At 44.8% G+C, this 25,481-nt stretch overlaps 1 protein-coding gene across 3 annotated transcripts; it reads right to left on the reverse strand.

The window, feature by feature from the left end:
* Nucleotides 1-903: 903 nt before the first annotated feature.
* On the reverse strand, nt 904-21,647 carry pygo2 (pygopus homolog 2 (Drosophila)). 3 transcript variants are annotated; one of them, XM_063041890.1, is made up of 4 exons: nt 21,517-21,647; nt 10,011-10,075; nt 5,084-6,178; nt 904-2,949 (listed from the first exon to the last, which is right to left on the reverse strand). In XM_063041890.1, the coding sequence occupies exons 1-4, from the start codon at nt 21,569-21,571 to the stop codon at nt 2,947-2,949; spliced, it is 1,218 nt and encodes a 405-aa protein (XP_062897960.1). In that variant the 5' UTR covers nt 21,572-21,647; the 3' UTR covers nt 904-2,946. The 3 variants fall into 3 exon arrangements, with proteins under 3 accessions (XP_062897960.1, XP_062897959.1, XP_062897958.1); XM_063041889.1 differs by having other exon boundaries at nt 5,050-6,178; XM_063041888.1 differs by having other exon boundaries at nt 904-6,178.
* Nucleotides 21,648-25,481: the final 3,834 nt, after the last annotated feature.

A 25,481-nucleotide genomic window follows, 5' to 3' on the forward strand; every position in this document is an offset into this window, starting at 1 on the left:
CAACGTTTCATTTTTAATTAAAAAGGCTTTTCCCCATATCAATTTGCGGATCAACATTTTGAAATCTCTAAGCTCATAAACCATTTCTTTAGAATTGCAGGTTTCTTTAAAAATGGCACAACTTGCACCTCAAGTACCATTGGGAATCCTCAGTTACTGCAATGTCTTGAGGTATTGACGAAAGAGGCTGGTTTCTGATCTTGTTAACACATACGCTTATGCCGCAGACAAGCAACAGGTCCTCCGATAAATAATTACTTCTCAACCCTGCAAGCTCAAACTGGAAACCTAGAGATTAGCAACACGTGTGGTTCTCTCCTCCTCCTTCCAGAGTCTTCAACACTGATAGAGCTAATGTATTTTCTTCCATCACAGACACTTGTCATAGCAATTTAAAAATTGCCAAGTGACTCTGGTACCCACAACTTGCCCAGCTATGTGGGGCCACACTGACCTTCAATTTCAGGACTTTATCTGCAGCACCAGGCACAGCTCCAACTTTGGAAACCCCTTTTCATTTCTGTCTGAAACACTCCAAGGATCAGCCTCTGAATGCCCCTCATAACGGCAATATTACCTTTCAATGCCCGTCTCCTGTTCTAGTAACCACCCTGAAAAGCACCAGTAGATATTTATCTAGATAAAAGGAGTTAAATAAATGCCAAGTGTGGTACTTGGTGTCCTGTACCACTGAACAAGGAAAGCAAAGGGTCAAGTGTAATCTTCCCGTGGGGAATATTCAGCTAATATCAAACGCATTCTCCTAAGACTATCAATCAATAAGAAACCATACAGTGCATTGAGGTTGTTTGTTGTGACAAGGGAGCTTTAACAAAGTGGTTAAGTACTGTATAACTGCAACACATTGAGGTGGGAGTGTAAAATTACAACCGGACAACTCCATTACAAATATGCACAAAGTAATTTATTATTAAAAAATTTTGCGAAAACACAAGTTTGAAAGAAATGACATGCATGCAAGGTCAGTTTTAGAAGTATTCCAAATTGACACTTACACATCACACAATAAGTTAAGTGAAGTTGCTGCCACCGTATCGAGTTGGTTTCCACTGTAGCTCCAGTCCACTCTCGCTCTAGGCACCATCCATATTTTGACAAGTCTAATCCAGCTGGGATGAATCATTTCCCAAAGTGTCAGTGGACAAAAGTCAACAAAATCAAAATAAAAAATAGTGGAAGTAAGTCCACAGGAAACTCAAAAAAAAATGTACATAGGCCATGATCCAAATTGTATTTTGTAAATGCAAACAAAGGAACTGTTAAAGGTGCATGTCCTTTCTGACAGCACTGATGTACTGGCTCAACCAGCTTCTAAAATTTTTTTAAAAAGCCATTGCATGGACAAGTAATCACAAAACATACAAATCCTCCTTAGTACATCTGCTCTATTCGAGACCTTTCACAGGTGGGGAAACAGAACGAGCCTTTACATTTGCACCAGGATCTCTCTCTCCTCTCTCTCTCTCCACAAACACCCAAAGTTCAGGACCACGTACACCAAAATGAATCTCATTCTTTCCACTAAAATGGAGTTTACTAAAGTGTTGTTGTTTTTTTTTGAGGTGGGGGGGTGTTGAGAGGGGATAAGATAACAGCCCAAACTGCAAATCCAGTCTGATAACCTTGTGCTTGGGACAGCTGAATGTTACCCAAGGTAAAGATGGAGTGGAGGAAGACAGACAGAGTGCTTTGATGTGGGAACAAGCACATACAAATAACCCTGGAATAGCTACACAGTAAGGAGATACCAGTGTCTACAAAAATGTCATTAGTGCAGCAGTACTTGAACATACATCCATGAACAGGAAGCTGTGAATCATCTCTACCAGCCCTGCATTAATGTATGCCTTAAAAGGTTATTGCCACCTAACTGGAAACACAACGAAATACAATTCTTTTTTGCATTGTCACAAAAATCAAAGGGGTTTGGTATCATTCAGTACCTGGTCGGGTTACTGCACATAGGTATCAGCACTAGGTAAAATTGGAGCGGGGAATCATTTCAATGGCCCTCCACAAAATCCCAAGATCACAATGAGCCTACATTATTAAACGACCCAAAAACTGGAGCTGTGTTGGAACATGTTCCAAACTGGTACCGCCCAGAATTGTCAGCATATCTGATGCCGTCACCCGTCCATCTCCAGAAGCAGTTTCTATCACCAGACAGTCTCAATTTTCCAGGGTAGATTAAAGATTCACATTAGCTGTCACCTGGATATCTGAACCGCTTCCGTTGGGAGACACTGCTCATAACTGGTAAACAGTCACATGAAGGCATGCCAAAGTTCCAGCCCTATTTAGTAACAAGACGCTGGCTTCTTTCATAAGGAACAGATACACATTAGGAAAAGCCAGACATTACAGCAAGACCCTTAATTGCTCCATCTGATGTTCAGCACCATTATCCAGGGACACCAGCAGTTTGGTGCATCCTAACGAGCAGTGTGGGAAGGGTTAGTATTTGTTCATAACCTCACGTAAATGACTGCCCCAGACTGAACGTGCAACTGTCCTTGGCTGTATCTTGTTCCTTACTGCTTTCTTTCATTTGAATTGTGAAGAGCAGAAGGTTGGAAGGGCTATGGTCAGTACCTTTAATTCTAACTACTAACTGGGGACACTGTTACTCCCTGGAAACAGTATAAGCACATTCCAGTTGGGAGTGGAAGGGAAGTGGAAATATAGCAAAGGAAAATAACACCCACTAGCGCAACACACACAAACAGATACAGGCAAAATACTTAAAACTGTAATATTCAGTACAATCAGTGGAGTTTAGACCAAGAAACTTTTCCAAACTGAAGACAGAGCCCCACATGCTGTTTCAGGGGGCTTCTGTAGGTACAACACCTCGCCCAACTAACTGCAAGTGCAGGGTTACAGGAGACCCACGCCAGGTACTGACAGTTAGCTTTCCATGAGTCACTGGAGGGAAGAAATTAAGAAGGATTACAATACCACAACTTGATATATATCCAGTACATTAATCATACGATAACATACACACTATTATATATACTGTAGTTTGCTTAATGAGGATCAGAATTGAGCGGCATCAAAATGAATTCTGTACCAAAAGAGACCTTTATATAAAAAAAACTGTGTGCATTTAAAAACACAAGATTTTTTCCCAATTACAATGAGGTAGTCTTGAGAGATGCCAAGTTCACCAATGTCAAAAAATGAAAAATATGGCACAGCTGAATTCACAGGCCAGTTCATCACACGAGCCACTGCACCTTAAGGGCAGGTTAAAAGGGATTACATCTCCCGGCGAAAAACTGGACTCCTAACCCACTCAAGACTGCAAGGAAACACTGGTGATAGCGAAGAGAGTGCAAACACATGAAACTGGTTTAAATGCAGAACCTTTGGTTTCTGGATTAATTTGAAGCCATCTTCTATTTATAAAAATAACTGCGTCATTTCTTAGCCCCGTGCACCCCACATACGCCCCAGCTCTCTCAGAACTTTCAAATACTACCCTCCGACAGCCTTGTGCTACAGGCCTTACACAGATGTCACAGGCTGTGACTGTGCAAGCAGGAATTGGTGGCAAGGGAACTGAAAGGACCAATCAGTGCTGGAATGGCCCAGTAGCTCCCACATCCATAGTTCCTTGTCCCCTCAATTTTCAATACGCTGCTCATTTCCAATGATGAAAAATCGTAGGCAAATGAAGCAGCAATCCTCCTCAGCAGCCATATGCCCCGTTTTTGGGAGCTACACCTCTGGTATCATGGTCACTGCCTCTAATCTTATCCTGGGCTTGGTGGCACAGCAGATTCAGGTAGCTGTTTTTCCCTTTGCTAACAGGGGGGACCTCATGGTTTCAACTCAAGCGTTCATGCTCCAATCCTAATGGAAAGGGTTGGTTGCTGTCCCTGGCACCCTTCACAGAGGAAGGTAGGAGTTGCAGGATTGTCTCTGCTAGCCTGTGTCAGGTAGAAGGTGTGAGCCAGTGCTTGAAACGTTGTTATTTGACCCCTCCCCCCACTACAACAAAAAGAGTACTGCCCAAGGGGAAAAGAGGGCTAGAGGGGAAATAATGGGCAAGTATCATTACTGCTCAGAGGAGCAGCCAGCAAAACCCAACATCTACTCGTCAGGCAGTCCACAGCTTACGGAATTCAAAAATACAAACTTTTAAACAGGGCCGGTTCCTGTGAAGCCATTTATATTCCCATAAGACTGACCACAAGGGCTATTGGGAGCCAGCGAGCTGGAGGGGGAGAGAGCAGGGAGGGGAAGCTCCTGCATACCCCAAAGGTTCTGTGACATCAGCTGAGGGCGAACTCTGCACAGGGTATTCAGAGTTAATTGATGCCTATGATTTAACTTGGACAACGTCTGAGCCATTATTCTTTTAAAGTGGTCTTGGGATGGTGGGGGTGGAGGGAGGCAGTGCAACAAGTCCTTCGATCCCAACAGACCCAGTACAATGAGTGATTTACTTGCCTGCCTTATTCACCTCTACCTTTTCATATCACAGCCCATTAATATATAGTGATCAACTTGCAACAGTGTACCTTTAAATATGTATCTATCTCCTCCACCCCCTCCCCCGTCCACTGCATCATGCTTTATTCACATAGATACTTCCAGAGCAACTTCCCATCTCCCCCTGCCAAACCCCAGGGACTGCGCCCCCACAACCCCTCCATTCTCATTCCAGCATTCCAAGTCTTGTCTTGTGCATGGGGTGGGGGTTGGGGGGGGGGAACTCTTTCCACACTTCTCCTCGGGACAAAAGGACCATTTCTTCCCGGCCCACCCCCACCCAACCACACAAATACACATAAAATCCCTAACCAGACACACAGAATGAAGGACACTCCCATGTGCATTTTAAAGTTTACAACCCGAAAATGGTGGGGCCCACTCTCACTGGGAGAGGAGCCTACTTTTTTCCCCCATCTGTCGTAACAAAAAGGCAAGTGTATCGTAACCCTATTGACATCCCCTTCCTTGCCCAGACAGGGCTGAGGTTTCCAGTCAAGAGTCAGCAATGGAAGACAGGCTCACCCCATCTCACAAATGCCCCTCAGCCATCACTTACAACTGGCTGGCCCAGGTTCTCCCGCAAGCACACCGACTGGATCTCCTTGCTCTTTAGGCAAAAGTCACAGGCCCACACAGCTGAAGTCTCCGTGGTGAGCAGACCATACGCTGTCTCTGTCATGCCAGTGCACTCTCGGTGGAACCACTTCTGGCAGGAGGCCTCACACAGGATGGCGTCCTGGTCGTCATTCACTTCATTCATGCAGAAGCCGCAGGGGTACACCGGATCAGATGATGGCCGGTGAGTGGATGGATTCTTGCTGGTTGCCACTAGGAAGTTACTGCCATCCGGTGCACCGCTGTTCTGGCCACCGGTGTTTTGGTTGAAGCCCGCCTGGTTGCCATTGATTGCTGCCGGTGAGCCGGAGTGCTCGCTCCCCTGGTTGAAAGCATTGGCGGGACGGTTGAAAGGCTTGCCACCATCCTCGGGCAGGGGGAAGTTCCGGTCTGGACTAGGGAAGGAGCTGGGGTTCGGCAGGAGGCTGTGCTGACTGGTCCCTTTGGAGAAGCTTTGGTTGGGCCGGGGTGCTGGATTCGGGTTGAAGGGGTTGGGCATCTGGACGAACTTCTGTCCCATGGGGGGTGCGGCGGCTGGATTCATCCCCGGGCCGGCACCCGGGGTCATGTCACCCCTGGGTGGCTGGCCCATACTCGGGGGCATCATGGAGCTGAAGTTGCCACTTGGACCGATGCCAGGAGGTCCTGGGTGAAGAGGCTGGCCAGGAGGGGGGCTGAAAGTCTGGTTGATACCCTGGTTGAAGGGTGGGTTGCCAAAGTTCATGCCACCGGGCTGAGCAAAGTTCGGATTCTGGGGCATACCAAAACCTCCGCCTAGCTGATTTGGAGCAAAGTGATGGGGCGGCTGGCGCCTCATGGGCTGAGGTCCGGGGTTGAAAGCCGGGTGAAGGTGCGGCGGGATGGAAGACTGCGGCCGAAACCCTCCAAAGGCCCCTGGATTGCTGAAGAATGGGCTGGACGGGGCTGCCCCTTTTGGGGGAGTGAAGTCATCATCAAAAGGGTTTGAGGCCACTAGGTGGTCGACCATCGGGGTGGGCGGAGGAGCAAACTCGGAAAGATGCGAGAACTGAGCCGCCTGCAGGAAAGAAGGGCAGTGGGTTAGACAGCAGGCAAAGTGCAAATGGGTGAGAAGGCCCTGCCACTGAAACAGATTGTTGACATGTTAAACAGAAAGAACACCGGGTCAAAGAGGAGAGATTCAGGACAGTTGAGACAATGGGACAACCTTTGTTACTAAAATGAAATGCAGCAAGTTGGAGTGGAGTCATCTAGGTGCCCATGCTCATAACCTTGGAGTTAGGGAGAATGAAGGGTACAGACAGGGTGAATGTAGTCTTTCTCCAAGAAAAAGGGAACTAAAAAAGAGAGCACGTTTATAGGCTCAGGAATTTTCAAAGGGGCATTGGGTAAATAATAGAACAAGGAAAATCTGAAGGATTTTCAGGAGAGGAAATTAGAAGAACTGGCACACATCATCTCCCTTGATCGTCTGTTTATAACACTCATCTCCTGGAAATCTATTTGAAACAGTGATCACAGATTTAAATATAGATCACGGTCACTGCACAGATCATCAAAATTCCTTCAAGCTGCAATCCGATCTGTTGGATTTTTTAGTCATGACTCCTTAAAAAAAATGCAAACTAAGTAAACTCGCCCTGCTGCAAGTACAAACAATTTTATTAATACTTTATAATATTAATGGGCAATTCTTCAAATACAGGTGTTCCCCGCTTTTCGAACGTTCGCTTTACGAAACCTCGCTGTTTACGAAAGACCTACATTACTTACCTGCTGTTAGCGAAAACAGATGTTTTCACTGTTACGAAAAAAGGCAGCACGCACCCTGAGCAGCCAAGCTCCTCCCCCGGAACTGCATTCTAGCTGGCATTACTTAATCACGTGCCTGTGAGCAGCCGTTAGGAAGATGAGTTCTAAGGTATCGGAAAAGCCTGAAAGAGCTCTTAAGGCTAGACATAATTAAGCATTTCGATTGTGGTGAACGAAGTAAGGACGAAGTGAGCTTGGCTTGTGGAAACTGACGAAGATGATGTTGAAGAGGATTTGGCATCCCATGACCAAGAACTGATAGATGAAGAGCAGATGCAATTGGAAGAGGAAAGGATAACAATCGAAACCGAATGCAGTAGCGAACGGACCGAAGGTGAAGTCACCCAGGAACTGAACGTGAAGCAACTGCATGAGATTTTTGCTGCAATGACTGCAGAAAAGTATGACTTTAAGATTGAAAGGGTACATCGGTTTAGGGCATATTTGCAGCATGGTTTGAGTGCTTACAAAGAACTGTATGATAGAAAAACGTGCAAGGCAAAGTAGTCAAGCATACTGTCGTTTTTCAAGCCTTCCACATCAGCCACAACAGAGATGAACCTCGACCTTCGACATCGAGGCAGGCAGACATAGAAGAAGATGACCTGCTTGCCCTGATTGAAACAGACGACAATGAGATGACACCCTAGTGTCCCACCACCCCAACCCCCAGGCCGCGGACCGATACATTGCCGCGGAGAATGCAGTGGTAGTCGGGATACACCCAGCACATCTTTAAGAAAAAAGCTGAAATAAACATGCTAATTAATTAGGTGCTGCCCGGCACGCAAATGTCGGCCCAGATCAGAGGCAATTGATTAATTAGCTTATTTATTTCAGCTTTTTTCTTAAAGACGCGCTGGGTGCGTCCCGGCTACCGCTGCACCGCTGCATTCGTCGCAGGTCGGTATCGGTCCGCGGTCTGGAGGTTGGGGACCACTGCACCACCCCAACCTCCGACAACTCAGCCTAATACACCATCATCAGTGTGCTGGGTGCTGACTTCTCAATTCCGGTAACTGATTCTACACTGTACATACATAATTTCTACTTTATATCAGCTGTGTATTTTTATGTGTTATTTGGTATGATTTGGCAGCTTCATAGCTTAAAGGTTACTGGAGAGAGTGTTTCTGCCGAGAGCGCTTGCGTGAGATTTTCGCTACTGAGAACAGTGTGGCAATGATTGTAGAAAAGTATTTCCACTTTATATAGGCTGTGTATTTATCATATCCTTCCTGCTTTTACAATGTTACTGTTATTTTAGGTTCTATGCGTTATTTGGCATGATTTGGTAGATTATTTTTGGGTCTGCGAACGCTCACAAATTTTTCCCATATAAATAAATGGTAATTGCTTCTTCACTTTACGACATTCTGGCTTACAAACGGTTTCACAGGAACGCTCCACCTTCGGATGGCGGGGGAAACCTGTATACAGCATCTGAGAAGAGGGAACACAAGTGGATAGTCTAGTGGGAATCAGGTTTAGTATCACTGCCTAATACGACAAGAAATTTGTCTCGTGGCTGTACAATGCAAAGACACAAATCATTATAAAGTTAATAAATAGTGCAAAGGAATAACAAGGCACGTAGGTTAATGGACTGTTCAGAAATCTGATGGTAGAGAATCTGCTTCTAAATCATTGAGTGCGGGTCCTCAGGCTCCTGTACCTCCTCCCTGATGGTATAAAGAAGAGGATATATCAATGATGATGAGGGTCTTTCATGATGGACGCCAGTTTCTTGAGGTGACACCTCTTGAAGATGTCCTACATGGTAAAGAGGGTTGTGCCTATGGAGAAGCTGGCCTCTGCAGCCTCTTGCAATCCTGTGCATTGGAGCCTCCATACCAGGCCGTGATGCAGGCAGTCAGAATACTCTCCACCGTATATTTGTAGAAATCATAAACATTGGATATCCTATACAACGGAGAACTGTAAAACCATGATCTGTTCTGTCTTCATCCAGCATTCCCTGATCAAGGATGACTGAAGAGGCTATTCAGTCATCAAGTCCATGGCCTGCATTGTAGACTCCATACCAAGCGGTGATGCAACCAGTCATAATGCTCTCCACAGCACATTTGCAGAAATTTGCTGGAGTCTTTGGTGACACACCAAATCTCAAGCTCCAAATGCAGTAGAGCTGCTGACATGCCTTCTTCGTGAGAGCATTAATATGTTGGACCTAGGATAAATCCTCCAAAATACCTACACCTAATAACTTGAAGCTGCTTACCCTTTCCATTGTTGTTGCCTCAGGACTGGTGTGTTCTCCTGACTTCCCCATCCTTAAGTCTAGAATCAATTCCTTGATCTTCCTGAAGTTGAATGAGGTTGTTGTTGCGCCATCACTCAACAACTCATCAATTTTACTCCTGAGTATCTCATCACCAGAGATTTTACTAACAGTAAAAACAATGGTGAATTTACAGATGGAGTTTGAGCTGTGCTTAGCCACAGGGTTGTGAGAGTAGAGTAATGGGCTAAACTTTAACCCTGTGTTGAATATCAGTGAGCTGTTATCACTAATCTGCACTAACTGTGGTCTTCCCATAGGAATGTTGAGGATCCAGTTGTAGATGGCAAAACTTTGAAGATTGGTGATTAGTACTGAATAGATGATGGTGTTGAATGCTGAGCTGTAATCAATAAACAGTCTGATGTATGCATTGCTGTTGCCCAGATATTCCAAAAGCCAAGTGAGATCACATCTGCTGTAGACCTATTGCGATGATAAGCAAATTACAGTGAGTCCAGGTTCACGCAGGAGTTAATTATAGCCATGATCAACCTCTTGAAACACTTCACAGTAGATGTGAGTGAAATATATATATATTATGAATTTAGAGAAGTGGATCAGGAGATGAGAATATGAGACATTTAAAAGATATTTAGATAAGCATATGGAAAGGAGCAGGGACTGGCTTAGGTGGGCTCCTTGGTCGGCATGGACCAGTTAGGACAAAGGGTCTGTTTCCATATTGTATTCATCTAGGACAGATAGAAGGAAGGGAGCTGAAACTGACACATCATGAGGTGTGGTGCAGACAAAGATAAAAGTGACATGGTACCTGTGCACTGGATTTCCGCTTCTTCTTTTCTGGACTCTTCAGTTGTGTCCCACCACCATTGGCACCTACACAAGACAAACAAATCAACATCTTCAACACAATTCCATCTCACTGTGTAGCATTTACCTAAAGCTTGCTACATCACGATTTAAACCCGATTAAAGTGACTGCACAACTGGAGGCTCCTGGTATGCATTGAGAGCAGTGATTCAGCCCAAAATGTTCAAAGGCATCTGTTCATAATGATCCAAATAAAATCTCCTTTGGGATCTATTTGTCTGTGCATCAGTAAGTGCCATGGCATTGCCCATCACAAACACCTTTTCAGCACAGCTGCTGTTTATGCTGTCCAAGCCAAATGCTAACTGAATCCCATGGGAACCCAAGTTCCAAGTCCGATTGGTATTGGTTTTATTGTCACATGCACCAAGACAGTGAAAATCTTTTATTTGCATGCCATTCAGGAGCATACTACAACTATATCAAGATAGTAAAATGAAAACAGAATGTAGAATATGGTGTTACAATTACAGAGAAAATGCAAGAGCCACAAGGTGGATTGGGAGATCAAGAGTTGATCTTTTAAATATTGTGGGCATGCCTTGTTGGTACAATGATTTTCATTCAGTAAGTCTACACTTTAACCTTCCCAGAACTACTTAGAGATCCAGGGGTGCCTAAAACAGGGCTTTATGGCCGTGTCTCTGTGTTTTAATCACTTGGATAGAAAGCAGCTGGACCACAACACTGAACTCTCACAGCTTCTAGTTTAGCAGGATAAGGATGAAATTGATTACAGGGCTCAAAACTTTAAATGACTATAATCTACAGATCTCTATACACTTTAAAGATCAAGTTCATTGTCATCTGACTGTACATATACAACCAAATGAAATGTTTCTCTGAACCACAGTGCACCCACAAAACACGCATAAAATATTACCACAGATAAGTTAATAAAATACAGGGTGCATGCAGGGTGTAGCACAAGTAAACAGCAACAGTTCATTGTTCTAGTGATGAGATCTCAGTGGTGGCAGAGTAATCATTAGTCTCAAAGCCTGGGGAAAGATGCTGTTACCTAGTATGGCAGTCCTAATCCTGATGCTCCTGTACCTCCTTCCTGACAGTAATGGATTAATGAGTTTGTGGGATGGATAGCAGGGACCACCAACAATACTGCAGGCCCTCAGTATACAACACTCCCAGCAAGTGTCCTAGCACTGAGGACACCTTCAAAAGGCAATGCCGCAAACAGGCAGCATGCTTCATTAAGGACCTCCACCACTCAGGACATGCCCTCTTCTCTTTGCTACCATCAGGGAGGAAGTATAGGAGCCTGAAAACACACACTCGGTGTTTTAGGACAGCTTCTTCCTCACCACCATCAGATTTCTGAATAAATAATGAACCCATGAACACTACCTCACCTCTTTTGTGTATAATGTACATTTATAATATTTTTAATGTAATTGGCAGATTTTTTAAATTATGTATTGCAATGTACTGTTCTTGCAAAACAACATCAGGGATATTAAACCTGATTCTGAAATGTCACAAATGGGCGGGGTGGGGATGTGGTTAAGGGAGAACCCGATGATCTTCTTGCAGATTTTACTGTCCTTTGTAGGGTCTTGTAGTCCACTGCTTTGCAGCTGCAATACCACACAATGATGCAGCCAGACAGGACACAATGGTGCTCCTGTAGAAGGTTGTTAGAATAGGGGTGGAGACCTTGCACACTCCAACCTCCTCAGAAAGTGTAGACACTGCCAAGCCTTCTTCACTAGTGAGATGGTGTTGTGGGCATAGTTTAGATCATCCATTATGTGCACACCAAGAAACTCTGTGCTCTTCACTTTCACTATGGCCACAGTCATTGATGTGCAATGGAAAGTGGTCAACTTGTGCCTTCCTGAAGTCCACAATCATCTCTTTTGTCTTGTCCACATTAAGACTCCATTCAAAGTGGAAAGGGTACAAAAAAAGATTCACAAGAACGTTACTAGGAATGGAGGTTTGGAATTACAAGCAGAGACTGGACACACTAGGACGTGTCATGGAGCAAAGGAGGCTAAGGGGTGACCTTAATGGTTTCTGAAATTGAGGTCATGGTAAGGTGAGGAGGCAATTTATTCCCCCCAGGGAAAGAGTGCACAAATCTATAGAGCAGGGATTTAAGGTGAAAGGGGAGAGATTTACCAAGGGGCCTGAGAGGCAACATTCTCCTCACACAGTGGGCATCAAAAATCTAAATAAATTTATTATCAAAGTACATGTCACTGAGATTTGTTTTCTTGCAGTCATCTACAGGAAAATAATGAAATACAATTTATGAAAACGATACATAAACAAAGATTGACAAACAACCAAAATGCAAAAGACAATTTGTGCAAATAAAAAATAAATAAATGCTGAGACATGAGTTGCAGAGTCCGTACGTTATGGAATCCGCTCAGAGTTGAGGGGAGTGCAGGTTCAGGAGTGTGACAGCCATAGAATAATAACCATTCCTGAACCTGGTAGTGTGAGATCGAAGGCCCCTGTACCTCCTGGGTTTATGGAACAAGTGGAAGTAGTTGGGAAGGGTGCAGCTACAATATTTAAATGCATACACGAATAGAAAAGGTTTGGGGTGGGTAGAGGGTGGAATAGGGACAAAAACAGAAAAAAAGGAATAGGACTAGCTCAGTTAGGCAGGTTGGTCATGTTATACAACTCTGTAGCTAGTTAATCTTCCACTGAAATGCACTACCTTGTAGTTGTAATTGCGAAATGTTGGTGTCAACCTGTCTATTCCAGTAGATATGTTGCAGAACTAAATCCCCTAAATGAGAGTCAGCCACAAAGTCTGCAGTTGTAATTCACCCCTTCTCAAGTTCAAACGATACAAGAATGATAAAGCAGTATCCCGGCAGTGAGCCAGTGGAACTTCACATCAAACCACCTCAACCACCCTTGCCAGCCACTCTTTAATTTGCATGTTTTTCTCTGTTGTCACTTGTCAGAACATGTAGGTACAGAGCACATTCAGAAGACCATTGTCTCACAATGCTAGATATGATGCAGAAACAGCTTTGACTTCCTCACTAAAGTTATGCAGTTTAATCCCAGCTTCTACCGTTGGGTCGCAGTACACATCCCTGCATAGTTTGTGACCACCTTGTCCATCTACCTTTAACAATCTGTAAACCTACAGTACATTCAAAAGTCCCTGTTCCATACCACTCAGTACTCCCTCCCCTTATTATAGATTTCTCTGCCCTACTGCCCCCAACTGTCAATACTCAAGAAAGAAAACAACTAAATCACTTAGATATACCAAAACCAACATCACAGAAAACAATTAATAACCAAGTTGGTCTGATTCTCATTTTGTCAGTCACCGTACCTGCACACCATGCCTTTGTTTCATACACTGGCAACTTCAGACCCTATCCTACCACAATGTTTCATAGTCACACTCCATTTTAACAAATTTGCTTTTCCAGTTTTCCTTCTGAAGTGGGCAGCCTGACAATTTCCCAGATTATAGTCCATGTTACTGCACTGTATCTCTAAATAAATAATAAATCTGCCAGCTTCTTGCCCCTTTCACAATTTGTGGTTTCATATGCCCATGTCAATTTCAAGAACTTACCAACACACTGACTTTTGTGCCATCAGTAATATTGGCTGCAATAGATTCAAGATTGTTTGATGTAATTTCCAGTACACAAGTGTAAAGGAGACAAAATAGCTAACTCCAGATCTGATGCAATCCAAAAAAAAAACACAATAAATGTAAATACCTAAAATAGCTTATGTACATTAATTGTATGTCAATAAAGTAACACTAGGCATAGGAGTGCAACACACAAGGTGACTGACAGGAAATGACTGGGGGCGTGGAGGGGCGGCTTACATGTTCCACACCAAGACCACCAGACTGAAAAACAGATTCTGACTCTGTTGATCAGGCCTACTGCTTGGGGAAAGTAACTGTTTGAGTCTGGTGGTCCTGGTATGGATACAGGCAAGCCTCTTCCCTGATGGAAGTGGGACAGTCCATGAGCGGGGTAGGTATACAGACGTCCTTGATGGCAGGTAGGCTGGTGCCAGTTATGAATACCCATTGTTAAAGCCTTCCAGTCTGCCATAGTGCATTAACTTCACTCACACCACAACGAATTTTTAGAGACACAGCTCTCCTTTCGTATTTCCCGTTAGTTTGCTACTCTCCTATTTCTCCCCACCCCGCCGGCAGGAAATCCAAAGAAATTATATCTACTGGAGACGAAAGATTGCAAATGCTGGAACGTAGAGCAATAAGAAGCTGCTGAAGGAAATCAGCATCAGTAATCACATCCATTGGTTCCGCTTGATCCATACTGCCCCAGAGAAACTTAATTTCTTTAAATTTCCCTTCCATAAAACCTCAACTAATCATTACCTCCTTAGTACTGGATTTCACCATTTTGCCCAATGATTAATGTTAGCCTCGCTAATCAATGGTTTCCTGAGTCCCATCTCCCTCCTTCCTTGTACATTTGTAGTTTTCCAGTCCACTGGGGTCTCTAGAACTCAGGGAGAATACAGCCACCGTGTTTGCAGAAGCTTCCTTGAAGATCCATCTGGTCCAGGGCACATCAGCCTTTTGCCCCAGCAGACAAGACAGGTTTGATTGCACCCCTTCAACTGCGCAGTACTCTCTTGTGACGATCAATGGAGCTCAGGAACAGGAGCATTACACACGAGCTATGCAGTGCCCCCTTGCTGGTACTTGGGTACTGCAACCTGAGAATATGCCATAGAAGTACAGACTAAAGACAGCATGCAAACTTAACTGTGCCTGTCACAATATTAAGGACAACACAAATTTGTTACCAGTCTTACTCAACAATTTTACTGTATGTACAAAAATAATTCAAGTGAACTCAGCCTGTGCATTGTAGCAAATACATGGATCTCTATTGCTGTCAACTACAAATGCTTAAAAACATGAAATACTAATAAAGTGACTGACAGTTCAAACCAACCAAGCATGCAATTGTAAATGAACCGATGACAAGGTTTAAGCTGATAAATGGTACTGGCATAACAAAGGTCAGGGATGCCAAATAGGGAGTGAGTACCTCAGTTTCTGCCATTTAATTGCATGATGCTGACTTCATTCTGCTCCCAGGCTACAGATGTTGACATAACTTATATAATAGACCACAGTGCAATAAATACAAAATAGCAAAAATTTATAGCACCAGGTCAGATCAAACAAATGCTAAATTTTCAATGCTGCCGTGCCGTGCAGGAAATATAGTCACTAACTTTTATTATTCAAATTTTAGTGAAAGGAAAAAAGTGATTTTCAGATGCCAGTGAAACGGTGGCTGATCTGGGAATAATGCTGTCGACCAGTGTTTCATACAGAAAACTGGCCAGCATCTTTACTTTGTTAGGAGGTTAAGAATATTTGGCTCGGCAACAAACCTTTACAGATGTATTCTGACCGGCTGCATCATGGTCTAGCACAATTCAAAGGCACAGAAATGCAAGAGGCTCGAGAGTAGTGGTGAGGCCAATAGGTCAAGGTACACCTCCTCACCAGAAGTGACGGCAACACCCAAAGGACACCTGCACCGCCCCTGCCCCTCCCGACCATACCATCATCTCGCAGCTCCAACCAGTCAGGAGGTACAGAACCCCCAAAATCCCACATCACCAGGATTAAGAAAAGCTACTTCTGCTCAAGCATCGAGTTCTTGAATCATCCAGCACAACCCTAATCACTGCTCAGTATAGCAACACTATGAGCATTTGCACTGTTTTATGTTCAAATTGTGGTCTTTCATGTACATGTTCCTTTTGATTTTCTTGTGAATACTGCTTATCTGATGCAACATCTCTGTGATACTGCTGCTACAAGCAAGTTTGTCAATGCACCGGTGTATGCCTGTACTGGTGCGTGCAACAGTAAACCTGACTTGGATGATACAATCACTCAAGCTCAAGTTAAAGTTATAGAACAGTTCTGAATTTCTACCACTAGTGACTGGTCTGGTTTTAATTTTCAGGCATTGTTGAAGACTTAAATGTCACAACCAATCAGTTCCTATCTACCCAATCAACATTTCTTAAAGGCTCAGTATCAGATGAAGTCACTCCAACCCAAAACTCAGATCATACATCACAGCTTGCAGCATTACTCCTTACAATTTAACATTTTGGAAACAAGGTGGCATATTTATAGATTCCTCCAGCATTTTGTGTGAGATGCTTGGTATACAGTATTTGTAAATTAACAGCATTTTCAGCTTTTAAGATGGAATGGTCAGCACTGAACAATCACAGATTTGAGGCCTACACTGTCAGCTTTCCTTCACACTTTTTATATATGTGGTTTGGCTGTGGCAATTTAGGATCCAACAGCTTTCTGGTAACCTCATCACCTGGTGATTTCTATATTACTAACTATCTTCCTTCCCCTCCTCCCACCTTTTCATTCTGTCATCTTCCCCATTCCTTTCCAATCCTGAAGGAGGTTCTCAGCCCGAAACGTCCACTGTGTATTCAATTCCACAGACTTGCCGAGTCCTTCCAGTATTTTATGCGTTACTTTGTTAACGTTTACAAATTCTCTATCTTATATTTAATTAAATTAACACCTTCACATAGCGAAACAACACCAAGCTATTTTCAGCCCGAGAAATGCAGCAATGTGAAGCTGACTATGAGACCCAGAGTTGGAGGCTCAGGGAAGATCCGAGAGAAGTTTGTGGAATGATGAGAGGATAGATAGGATTGACAGTCAAGAGTTTTTCTCCCAGGGTGGAAACATCAAACCTCATCATGGCCTTCCACTTTGTCTACATACATTGCAACACTATTATGCACTCTTCTTGCTTTTCCCTTGTACTACCTCAATGCACTGAAATCTGCCATCAGGTTTCTGAACTGTCTGTGAACAGTACCTCATTATTCTGCAGATGCTGGAAATCCAGAGCAAAACACATACAAATGCTGGAGGAACTCAGCAGGTCAGACAGGATCCATGACATTGACTAGTCAACATCACAGGCCAAGACTCTCACCTTGCTCTATTTAATTTTTATATAAAGTGGATTCCAGTTAATTGTGCAATGGGTTAATTAGGGCAGCTGTTCATTTGGAACAACATTTCAAAAACAAAAACTAAACCAGAGAATAGCTGGGATTCCTTTTATTTGGGATACTGTGTCAGGTAATTGGGATAGGAAGCTGCTGTTGAACGGTTTCTAACCAGCGCCAGCCATATGTACCTGTGTGGCCGTTAGACACTATACCGTGCTGAGAGCAAACCATTTTTACATGGCATCAGTTGTGTTTTTGTCTTCAAAAAGCAGAGATTTCTGTTACTGATAGTTGGTGAGAAATCAGCAAGACAATTCAGAACTGTCTTGCTCACTGCGGTTTCAAGCGTTCAAGCTTTGAGAGGTCAGAGACGGACAAGAGGGAAAATGAAATGATTTCACTACCTCAACAAGTTAGGAACTATGAAGAATTATGGTATTGATAGTCACCTTGAATGTTACAATGAAAATGAGGATTTGGAGGATGCAGTCATTGAAAGCATTACATGAAGGTGTCCACCAGGTGCCTATGCTGATTTTGTCTATTTTCAGTCAATCAGGAGAACATGGCGTGAACAATGAATGAATTGTGGTTGTGGAGTTGCTGGGACAGCATGGTTCAAAGGACTGGATAGGCCTACTCTGTGCTGCAGCTCTAATCCTCTCCATTGGGAACCACGTTTTATAGTACTGCAGTAGTATAGGTAGTGTTCTAATTTGTCCTGTCTTCTGTTTAAATACACAAGTTGTTACTTAAACAGTAGATTGTTATACCTTTTGAACTATTTCCATGAAACTTCGGCTAATTGGGGCAGCTGCTTAACTGAACCAAAATGTACTGGTCCTAATGTGCCCCAATTAATCAGAACCACATTTCTTAGAATTGTAACTGATATTTTTATGTATTGTACTGCACTGTGTAAAATAAATTTCACAACATATGCCAGAGATATTAAACTTGATTCTGATAAAATGCATATATGAATGATATGCAAAACAAAGTTTTTCCACATGACCTCAGCACGTGACAATAATAAAACAATTTTAATTTTACCATTTTTTTTGCCTCCTAAAACTAGAGGACTTGGGTTTAAGGCAAGATTGAGAAGTTTAAAAGAGATTTTTGAAACAAGTGGTGGTGAAGAAAGCTTTTGGTTTGCTGGCCTTTATTAATCACAGCATTGAGTATAGGAGTTGGGATGTAATGTTGATTTTGTATAAGGCATTGGTAAGGCCAAATCTGGAGTATCATGTACAGTTCTGGTCACCGAATTATAGGAAAGATGTCAATAAAATTGAGAGAGTACAGAGGAGGTGTACTAAAATGTTGCCTGGGTTTCATCTCCTAAGTTACAGAGAAAGGTTGAACAAGTTAGGTCTTTATTCTTTGGAGCGTAGAAGGTTGAGGGGGGACTTGATAGAGGTGTTTAAAATTATGAGGGGAATTGATGGAGTTGACATGGTTCGAGTTTTTCCATTGAGAGTGGGGAAGATTCAAACAAGAGGACATGGGTTGAGAATTAGAGGACAAAAGTTTAGGGGTAACATGAGGGGGAACTTCTTTACTCAGAGAGTGGTAGCTGTGTGGAACGAGCTTCCAGCAGAAGTGGTTCAGGCAGGTTGGATGTTGTCATTTAAAGTTAAATTGGATAGATATATGGACAGGAAAGAAATGAGGGTTATGGGCTGAGTGCAGGTCGGTGGGACTAGGTGAGAGTAGGAGTTCGGCACGGACTAGAAGGGCCAAGATGGCCTGTTTCCGTACTGTAATTGTTATATGGTTGTAAGTTACAGAGAGTGGTAGGTGTCTGAAACACACTGCGAGGAGTGGTAGTGGAAGGTGGATACAATAGCAATGATTAAAAGGCACATGAACAGACAGGGAATGGAGGGAGATGAGCCACGTGCAGGCAGATGGGATTAATTTAAATTGGCATCACGGTCACAGACACTGGATTGCACCGCTGTACTGCCAGACAAAATTCTACTTCTAAAGAAATATCTACCCCATTAATGTATTTACCAATTCTTACATCAAAGTTACCATTGAATCTCACATCATAACCAGTTATATAAACTCTCATCAGTGAGCTCGAGCCATTTTGTCGATTTCTGCAAACTAATGTCAGACCCCCAATCAGCTAAGATCAAGGCATCACACATCCATTTCACTCCAGAGCTACTTAATTCACAGGTTTATTGGTGACACTCAGGTTGCTGAGGCAAGGTATTAGAAGTATATACGATGGAGATTAATATGGGTTTTGATAGATCATGGCTGTGGAACTGGTACAGAAGAGGAGCAGAGGCCTGTAGCAGATCATAGTCATACTTTATTGATCCCGGGGGAAATTGGTTTTCATTACAGTTGCACCATAAATAAAAAATAGTAATAAAACCATAAATATTTAAATAGTAATATGTAAATTATGCCAGGAAATAAGTCCAGGACCAGCCTATTGGCTCAGGGTGTCTGACCCTCCAAGGGAGGAGTTATAAAGTTTGATGGCCACAGGCAGGAATGACTTCCTATGACGCTGTGTTGCATCTCAGTGGAATGAGTCTCATGAATGAATCAACCAGAGTCACATCGAACAGCATAGGCAGGTTTGTTTCTTCTAGTTTGTGTGCTTGACATGGTAGTGCAGTAGTTAGTGTACTGCTTTAGAGTGCCACTGTAAGGAGTGTGTACGTTCTCCTCGTGACTGCATGGGTTTCCACTCACATTCCAAAGTAGCACGGGCTAAGGTTAGTAAACCTTGGGCACACTATGTTAATGCCAGAAGCATGGCAACACTTGCAGGCCGTCTCAAGCACATATTCCGCCTGTGCTGGCCATTGACTCAAACGGCACGTTTCACTGCATGCTTCAATGTACATAACAAACAAAGCTAATCTAATCTTTAACACTAAAATCCTCAACCAACTGTCCTTTTACAATAAAGATGTACAGCTCTGGAATTCATGAACCATCTCCCAGCCAAGGTGGAACCGATGAAGATTGCCACAACCTCCAGAATGCCAAACAGCCTCCGGCTGAATTGAAGTAACAAAAAAGTTTAAAAACTCGTGGTCTCTGAGGACACCGAAGAGAGCTGAACGCTACAGACGTGCAGTAGAGAGCATCCTGACAAGCTGCTTCACTGCAGCTGACAGGAACGCTCTACAACAGTTGGTCAGAACTGACCAACGCATCATCAGAACCTGCCAAGAGAAAGCATATACACAGGTTCTGGAAAAGGGCTATTATCATGAAGGGTCCCACCCACGTGCTCATGGACTGTCTGTCCCATTCCCATCAGGGAGGAAGCTTCATAGCACCCACACCAGTAACACCAGGCTCATAAACAGTTACTTTCCCCAAGCAGTAAGGCTGATCAACACCTCCACGCACTAACCCACCTGTCCACACCCCTGTATCATTTTTTTGTCAGACACCTTATGTACAGACACTCCTGAGCCTAGTGTTACTTTATGGGCAATCAATGTATCTCGTGCATTTATATTAGTGATTTTTTAAAATTGTGTTTTGGTGCAATAATTTTTATTCCCTTACCCTTATGTACTGGAAATGATAAAATAAATATTGATCTTTAACAATCTTGCTTTAATGACCTCTTCAACATTAGAGCAGGGGCCTCCAGGTGCGAATGTGCTAGCAACTCGGTCTGTGCAGAAACTACCAAACTAACTGCCAGCATTCAACAAACCAAATTCACTGTTCTATCGGGTACTGACTGGGGGAGGGCACATCATTCACACTAATCTCCAGCCTGTGCTCTGACTCGGGTAAAAGATTCGCAGGCATATTGAGTGGGTGGGTAGAATCAAAACTGTCCCCAAGACCAGCCGGCAAATGTAACACCTCCTTCAACTCCCAGGTATCCAACGACCTTTAGAAGCATCTCTTACAGGTGTTATTGAGAAGCTCGATCCATCTTGTGCCACTGATCACTCCAAACCCCTTGCCTGACCCTCTCCTTCCCCCCACAGACCCTGCCATCTCAATCCCTCCCACTAACCTCATCCAACCTTTTAGCCTCCCTACCATAACTCAACCCATTGACCCTCATCCCAGCCTTTGACCTCACCCTCCCCCTCACTCCCTAACCCTATCTGCCCTGCTCACCTCAATCCAAGTCTCCTCCCCTCAACCATCCCTCACTGTCCCCTTCTCACCTACCAGCAGACACTCCACTCACTCCAACCCAGCCCTCCTCACAGTCACCTGTGCAACTCTCCCTCCTCACTACCTCATCAACCTCTATCTCCTCATCGCAAACTGTCCATCAACCTGCCCACACCTCCCTCTTTCCTCATCCCCTACCCCTCCCCTCCATCCCACTGCGCTCTCACCCAGCAACCCTTAAGTTTCCCACGCCGGCCTCACCATTCCCTCACTCTGCTCCCCACCTCCTCACCTGTCTTCCGCTTGTGCACCGGCCCCGCCGGCTCCTTCTCCTGCTCCCCCGCCATGTCGGGTAGCCTCCAGCCGCCCAGCGGGTAGGCCCGGGCCCGCGGCCGAGCTCGGGTCCAGGCCAAGGCGGCGGCGGCTCCTGCTGCTGCGCCGCCTCCTCGTTTGCGGGCCAACTTCACGCCGCGGCGGCCCGGCCGGCCTCAGGCCGCCTCTGCCTGCGGGACGGGTGTGGGGTCCGGGGCCGCCGGCGGCTCCCCCCTCGGCCGCCGACCCATCCCGGCCGCCGGTGGTGGCGGCGGCTGCGGCTGCGCGCTCGAGGGCCTCTCGCGCTCCCTCCCGCCCGGCACCGACCGACCAATGGGAGGGGCCGCTGCCCAACGGTCGCCCCCTTCTCCCGCTCGCGCCGATTCACACGTCAGCAGCGGCCGACAAGCGCGGCCCCCCGCCCGCCTGCCGGGCTCGTTCCCATTCACAGAAACGCCGGACCCCGGGCAGAAGGCTCCCCCTCCCTCTCCGCCAATCACTCGAAGCCGACGGCCGCCAGTCACGTCACTAACTCCCGCCCCCTCCACTACGCCAAGCATTCCGGTAGTAGGGGTATATCTCTTTCCTTTCTCCTGTCTTTCTCCTTCTTTCCCCACAGACTGACTCGTCGCCCCACAACATACCAGTTGCAAACTATATTCTGCCCGTCAGCTCGGTCACTGGGCCACTGTTCCTCTCCAAGCTCGCTTTGACTCTCTTTATCTTTCCTCCCATCCACCGAAATCCTCTCCTGAGTGGTAGCTCCCGCGCTTGCGCCTAGCCGCCGCATGCTCCAACCACGCAGGCAAAAGCGCGGCGCCTGCTGGGGATTGTAGTGCGCTGCTTGGGTATTGTGTTGAGTAGGATAGGCTCAGAAGTTAGAACAATTTTTGTTTTTGCTGCAATTTCCAACCTGCTCTTCCAGATTTTCCCACAAAATAATTAAAATAAAGAAAAACTGCAGCTGCTGGATATCTGAAATAAAAAGTGTGAGCGGTCGATAGGACTGACGCAACACAAATAATTAAATTGTCTCTCCGCAGACGCTGCCCGATAGGCTATTTCCAAGATTTCAGATTTCCTAGTCTGCTCAAGTGTGTATTTTTAAATTCCAGCATTATGTTAATTCTCATTTTAAAAGTTTATTTAGATTGTTTATCTTAAGGGTAAAAAAAAACTAGGTAATGATTGAGATCTAGAAGATTACAAAGCTAGCAGGAAGGAGTTTAAGAATGAAATTAGGAGAGCCAGAAGCAGGGGCAGCGCCAAGGTGGTGCTAGCTGGGCCTATAGCCCCAGCAGAAATTGCAATAGCACCAGCGTAGCACCACCAAGAAATTAACTGCAGCTGCTTTGCTTTGTATAGTTTTGAATACAGCTTGTTTCTTCAGTTGATCTGGTGAAACAGCCCCCCCAGTTACCATAGCACCCACGCAGCAATAAAGTTATAAACTCTGTCAGATCCTCTCTACACTTCGTTCGTTGTCAATGTCTTGCCGTTGCTGTCCTCAGATCAGTTAAGCTGATCTAAGATCATTTAAGGTGGTGATGTCACTCACGCGAGAGATTGATAGTTTACATCCAGGCGCAGATCCGTGGTCTCGCGAGACTAACAGATGCCACACGCACACACATTGTGCTTTTACAAGCGAATGTGGCCCTGGCACGTGCTTTATTTTGGCCGGCGTGAAAAATAGATCGATTTTTAGTCAGAAAGCGACCTCATCCAGAGGAATCAGTGGTGTCTCAGCCTGAGCCTGTCTTAATTGAAAGTGACATGCAGAACGAAGTAAGTGGGGATGAGGACGACAGCAGTTCATCGAAGGAGTATGAGGGCGAAGTAGAGGAACAAGAAATGGAGCGGGATTCGGAAGAGAATGTGGATGAAGCTGCTGTTAGTGCGAGTGGGAATACTGTTAGCGATGTTAGCCAGCAGCCTGAGGAAGGACCCCGTCGGCCAGCATTGAAAAAGTACCCTTCGCAACAGTTTGGCAATCAGCAAAGGAGTTTTATTCGTGGCTGGTTTGACCTGTACTCCTGGCTGGAATATTCAATCACAAAAGATGCTACATTCTGCTTCGCATGCAGGCATTTCCTGTGTGGAGGACATGGGTTCCATTCTGAGTCTACCTTCACTGTCACCGGTTACCGCAACTGGCGGAAAGCTACAACAGCTTTCACATCCACCATGTAAGTGCAGCTCATAAGTTTGCTATGGAGGCACGGGCCGAATTCAGATTGAGAAAACAAGACGGTTCAAGATTGGGAAATATGCTTGACAAAGGACATGCAAATATTGTCCGAGAAAATCGTGAGTATATGAGAGCAGTGGTTGAGTCTCTACGCTATACTGCGTGCCAAGGCATTGCCTAGCGAGGACACCGGGAGAATGATGGATCTGGCAATAGGGGAAACTTTGTTGAGCTGCTCAGTGTAATTGGGAAGTTTGATAAGACTGTAGCTAGAAAAATAGAGGACAATCCTGGAAATGCAAAAAACACCCATCATGATATCCAAAATGAAATTATGAGTATTATGGCAGATATGGTCAGACGTCAAATAAGTGCAGAAATCAAGGAGGCTGGATATTTTGCCATCATGGTGGATGAAAGTAAAGACTTGAGTAAAAAGGAGCAAATATCAGTGGCGGTGCGGTACTTGAATAACGAAACAGCGCTTGAAGAATTCTTGCACTTCACTCCAGCAGAAGGGTTGGACGCAGAGTCGCTTCTTAAAAGCATTAAACAGACACTCGCCCAGTGCGTTATTGATAAGAACGCGTGTATAGGTCAGTGTTATGATGGGGCTGCAGTGATGCCCGGGTGCAATAACGGGGTACAAGAGAGGTTCGGGAAAGAGGCCCCGCAGGAATTATATATACACTGCCATGCTCACAGACTTAACCTTGTTTTAGTGGATGTTGTGAGCAATGTACCACAAGTGGGTGAGTTTTTTGAAACTGTGCAGCTGCTTTACAACTTCTTTTCAAACTCTGTTGCCCACGATCTTTTCATGAAGAAACAGAGAGAACTGGAATCAACTGCACAGCCCGTGGAGTTGAAGAAATTGTCAGATACACGCTGGGCATGGCAGTATACAGCTTTGTGGGCTATAAGGAAATCACTCCCTGCCATTCTAACTACACTGCAGGATATTATGGGTCAACCAAACGCACGGAGGAAAACTGAGGCCAGAGCAGTAAATGGACTGATTGACGAGCAGTTTGCTTTACTTCTCACTCTGTTTGAGGATTTATTCCGAGTCACCAAGTTCATGACAGACCAGCTACAATCTCCCAGTTTGGAGCTTTCATCTGCTGTGGACTTGGCTCAGTCTGTTATCGATGCACTCTCAGCAAAACGGGGAGAGGAATCATGGAGTGAAATTCAGACGTGAGCTGGGGACCTGTGTGTCAAGGCCGGTATACAGAGCAGACCACATGAAAGGAGACAGGCCCAGCCACCCCGCCGCCTACATGATTTTGTTGTTGAGGCCCAAACCGAACGCACACCTGTCACATCCTCTGATGACCTTCGCAAGCACTGTTTCTATCCGGTTATAGACAGACTTCTGACTGAAATGAAAAGACGGTTTTCAGTTGAGACTGGGGGTGTTCTGACTGGCGTCTCAGCATTGAGTCCCAAACACAAGTTCTTCCTAGCCAAGAATTGTCTTTGGCCAATGGCCCAATACTACGGAGTGACTGAAGTGAACCTGACTGCAGAGCTACATCAGGTTCGGCACCTGCTGGAAACAAAACAAAAGCAAGGACAGACAGTGAATGACACAGTGGAATTTCTAGCTCTAATGAGACCCTACCGCGATGCATTTATAGATTTATACAAACTAATCTGCATATCACTGACTCTGCCTCATGCAAACGGAGTTTCTCTTGCCCCAGACGCATCAAAAACTACTTAAAGAATAGCAGCGGCGATGCTCGGAA

This window comes from Mobula hypostoma, chromosome 2 (genome assembly GCF_963921235.1).
Source record: "Mobula hypostoma chromosome 2, sMobHyp1.1, whole genome shotgun sequence".
Classification (NCBI taxonomy): Eukaryota; Metazoa; Chordata; class Chondrichthyes; order Myliobatiformes; family Myliobatidae; genus Mobula; species Mobula hypostoma.

Coding starts and splice junctions, on each gene's coding strand:
- pygo2 (XM_063041889.1), bottom strand. CDS start 21,571: ATGGCGGGGGAGCAGGAGAAGGAGCCGGCGGGGCCGGTGCACAAGCGG. Junction 10,076..21,516: donor GGTGCACAAGCGGAAGACAG/GTGAGGAGGTGG, acceptor TGTCTTGTGTAG/GTGCCAATGGTGGTGGGACA. Junction 6,179..10,010: donor AGCGGAAATCCAGTGCACAG/GTACCATGTCAC, acceptor TCTTTCCTGCAG/GCGGCTCAGTTCTCGCATCT.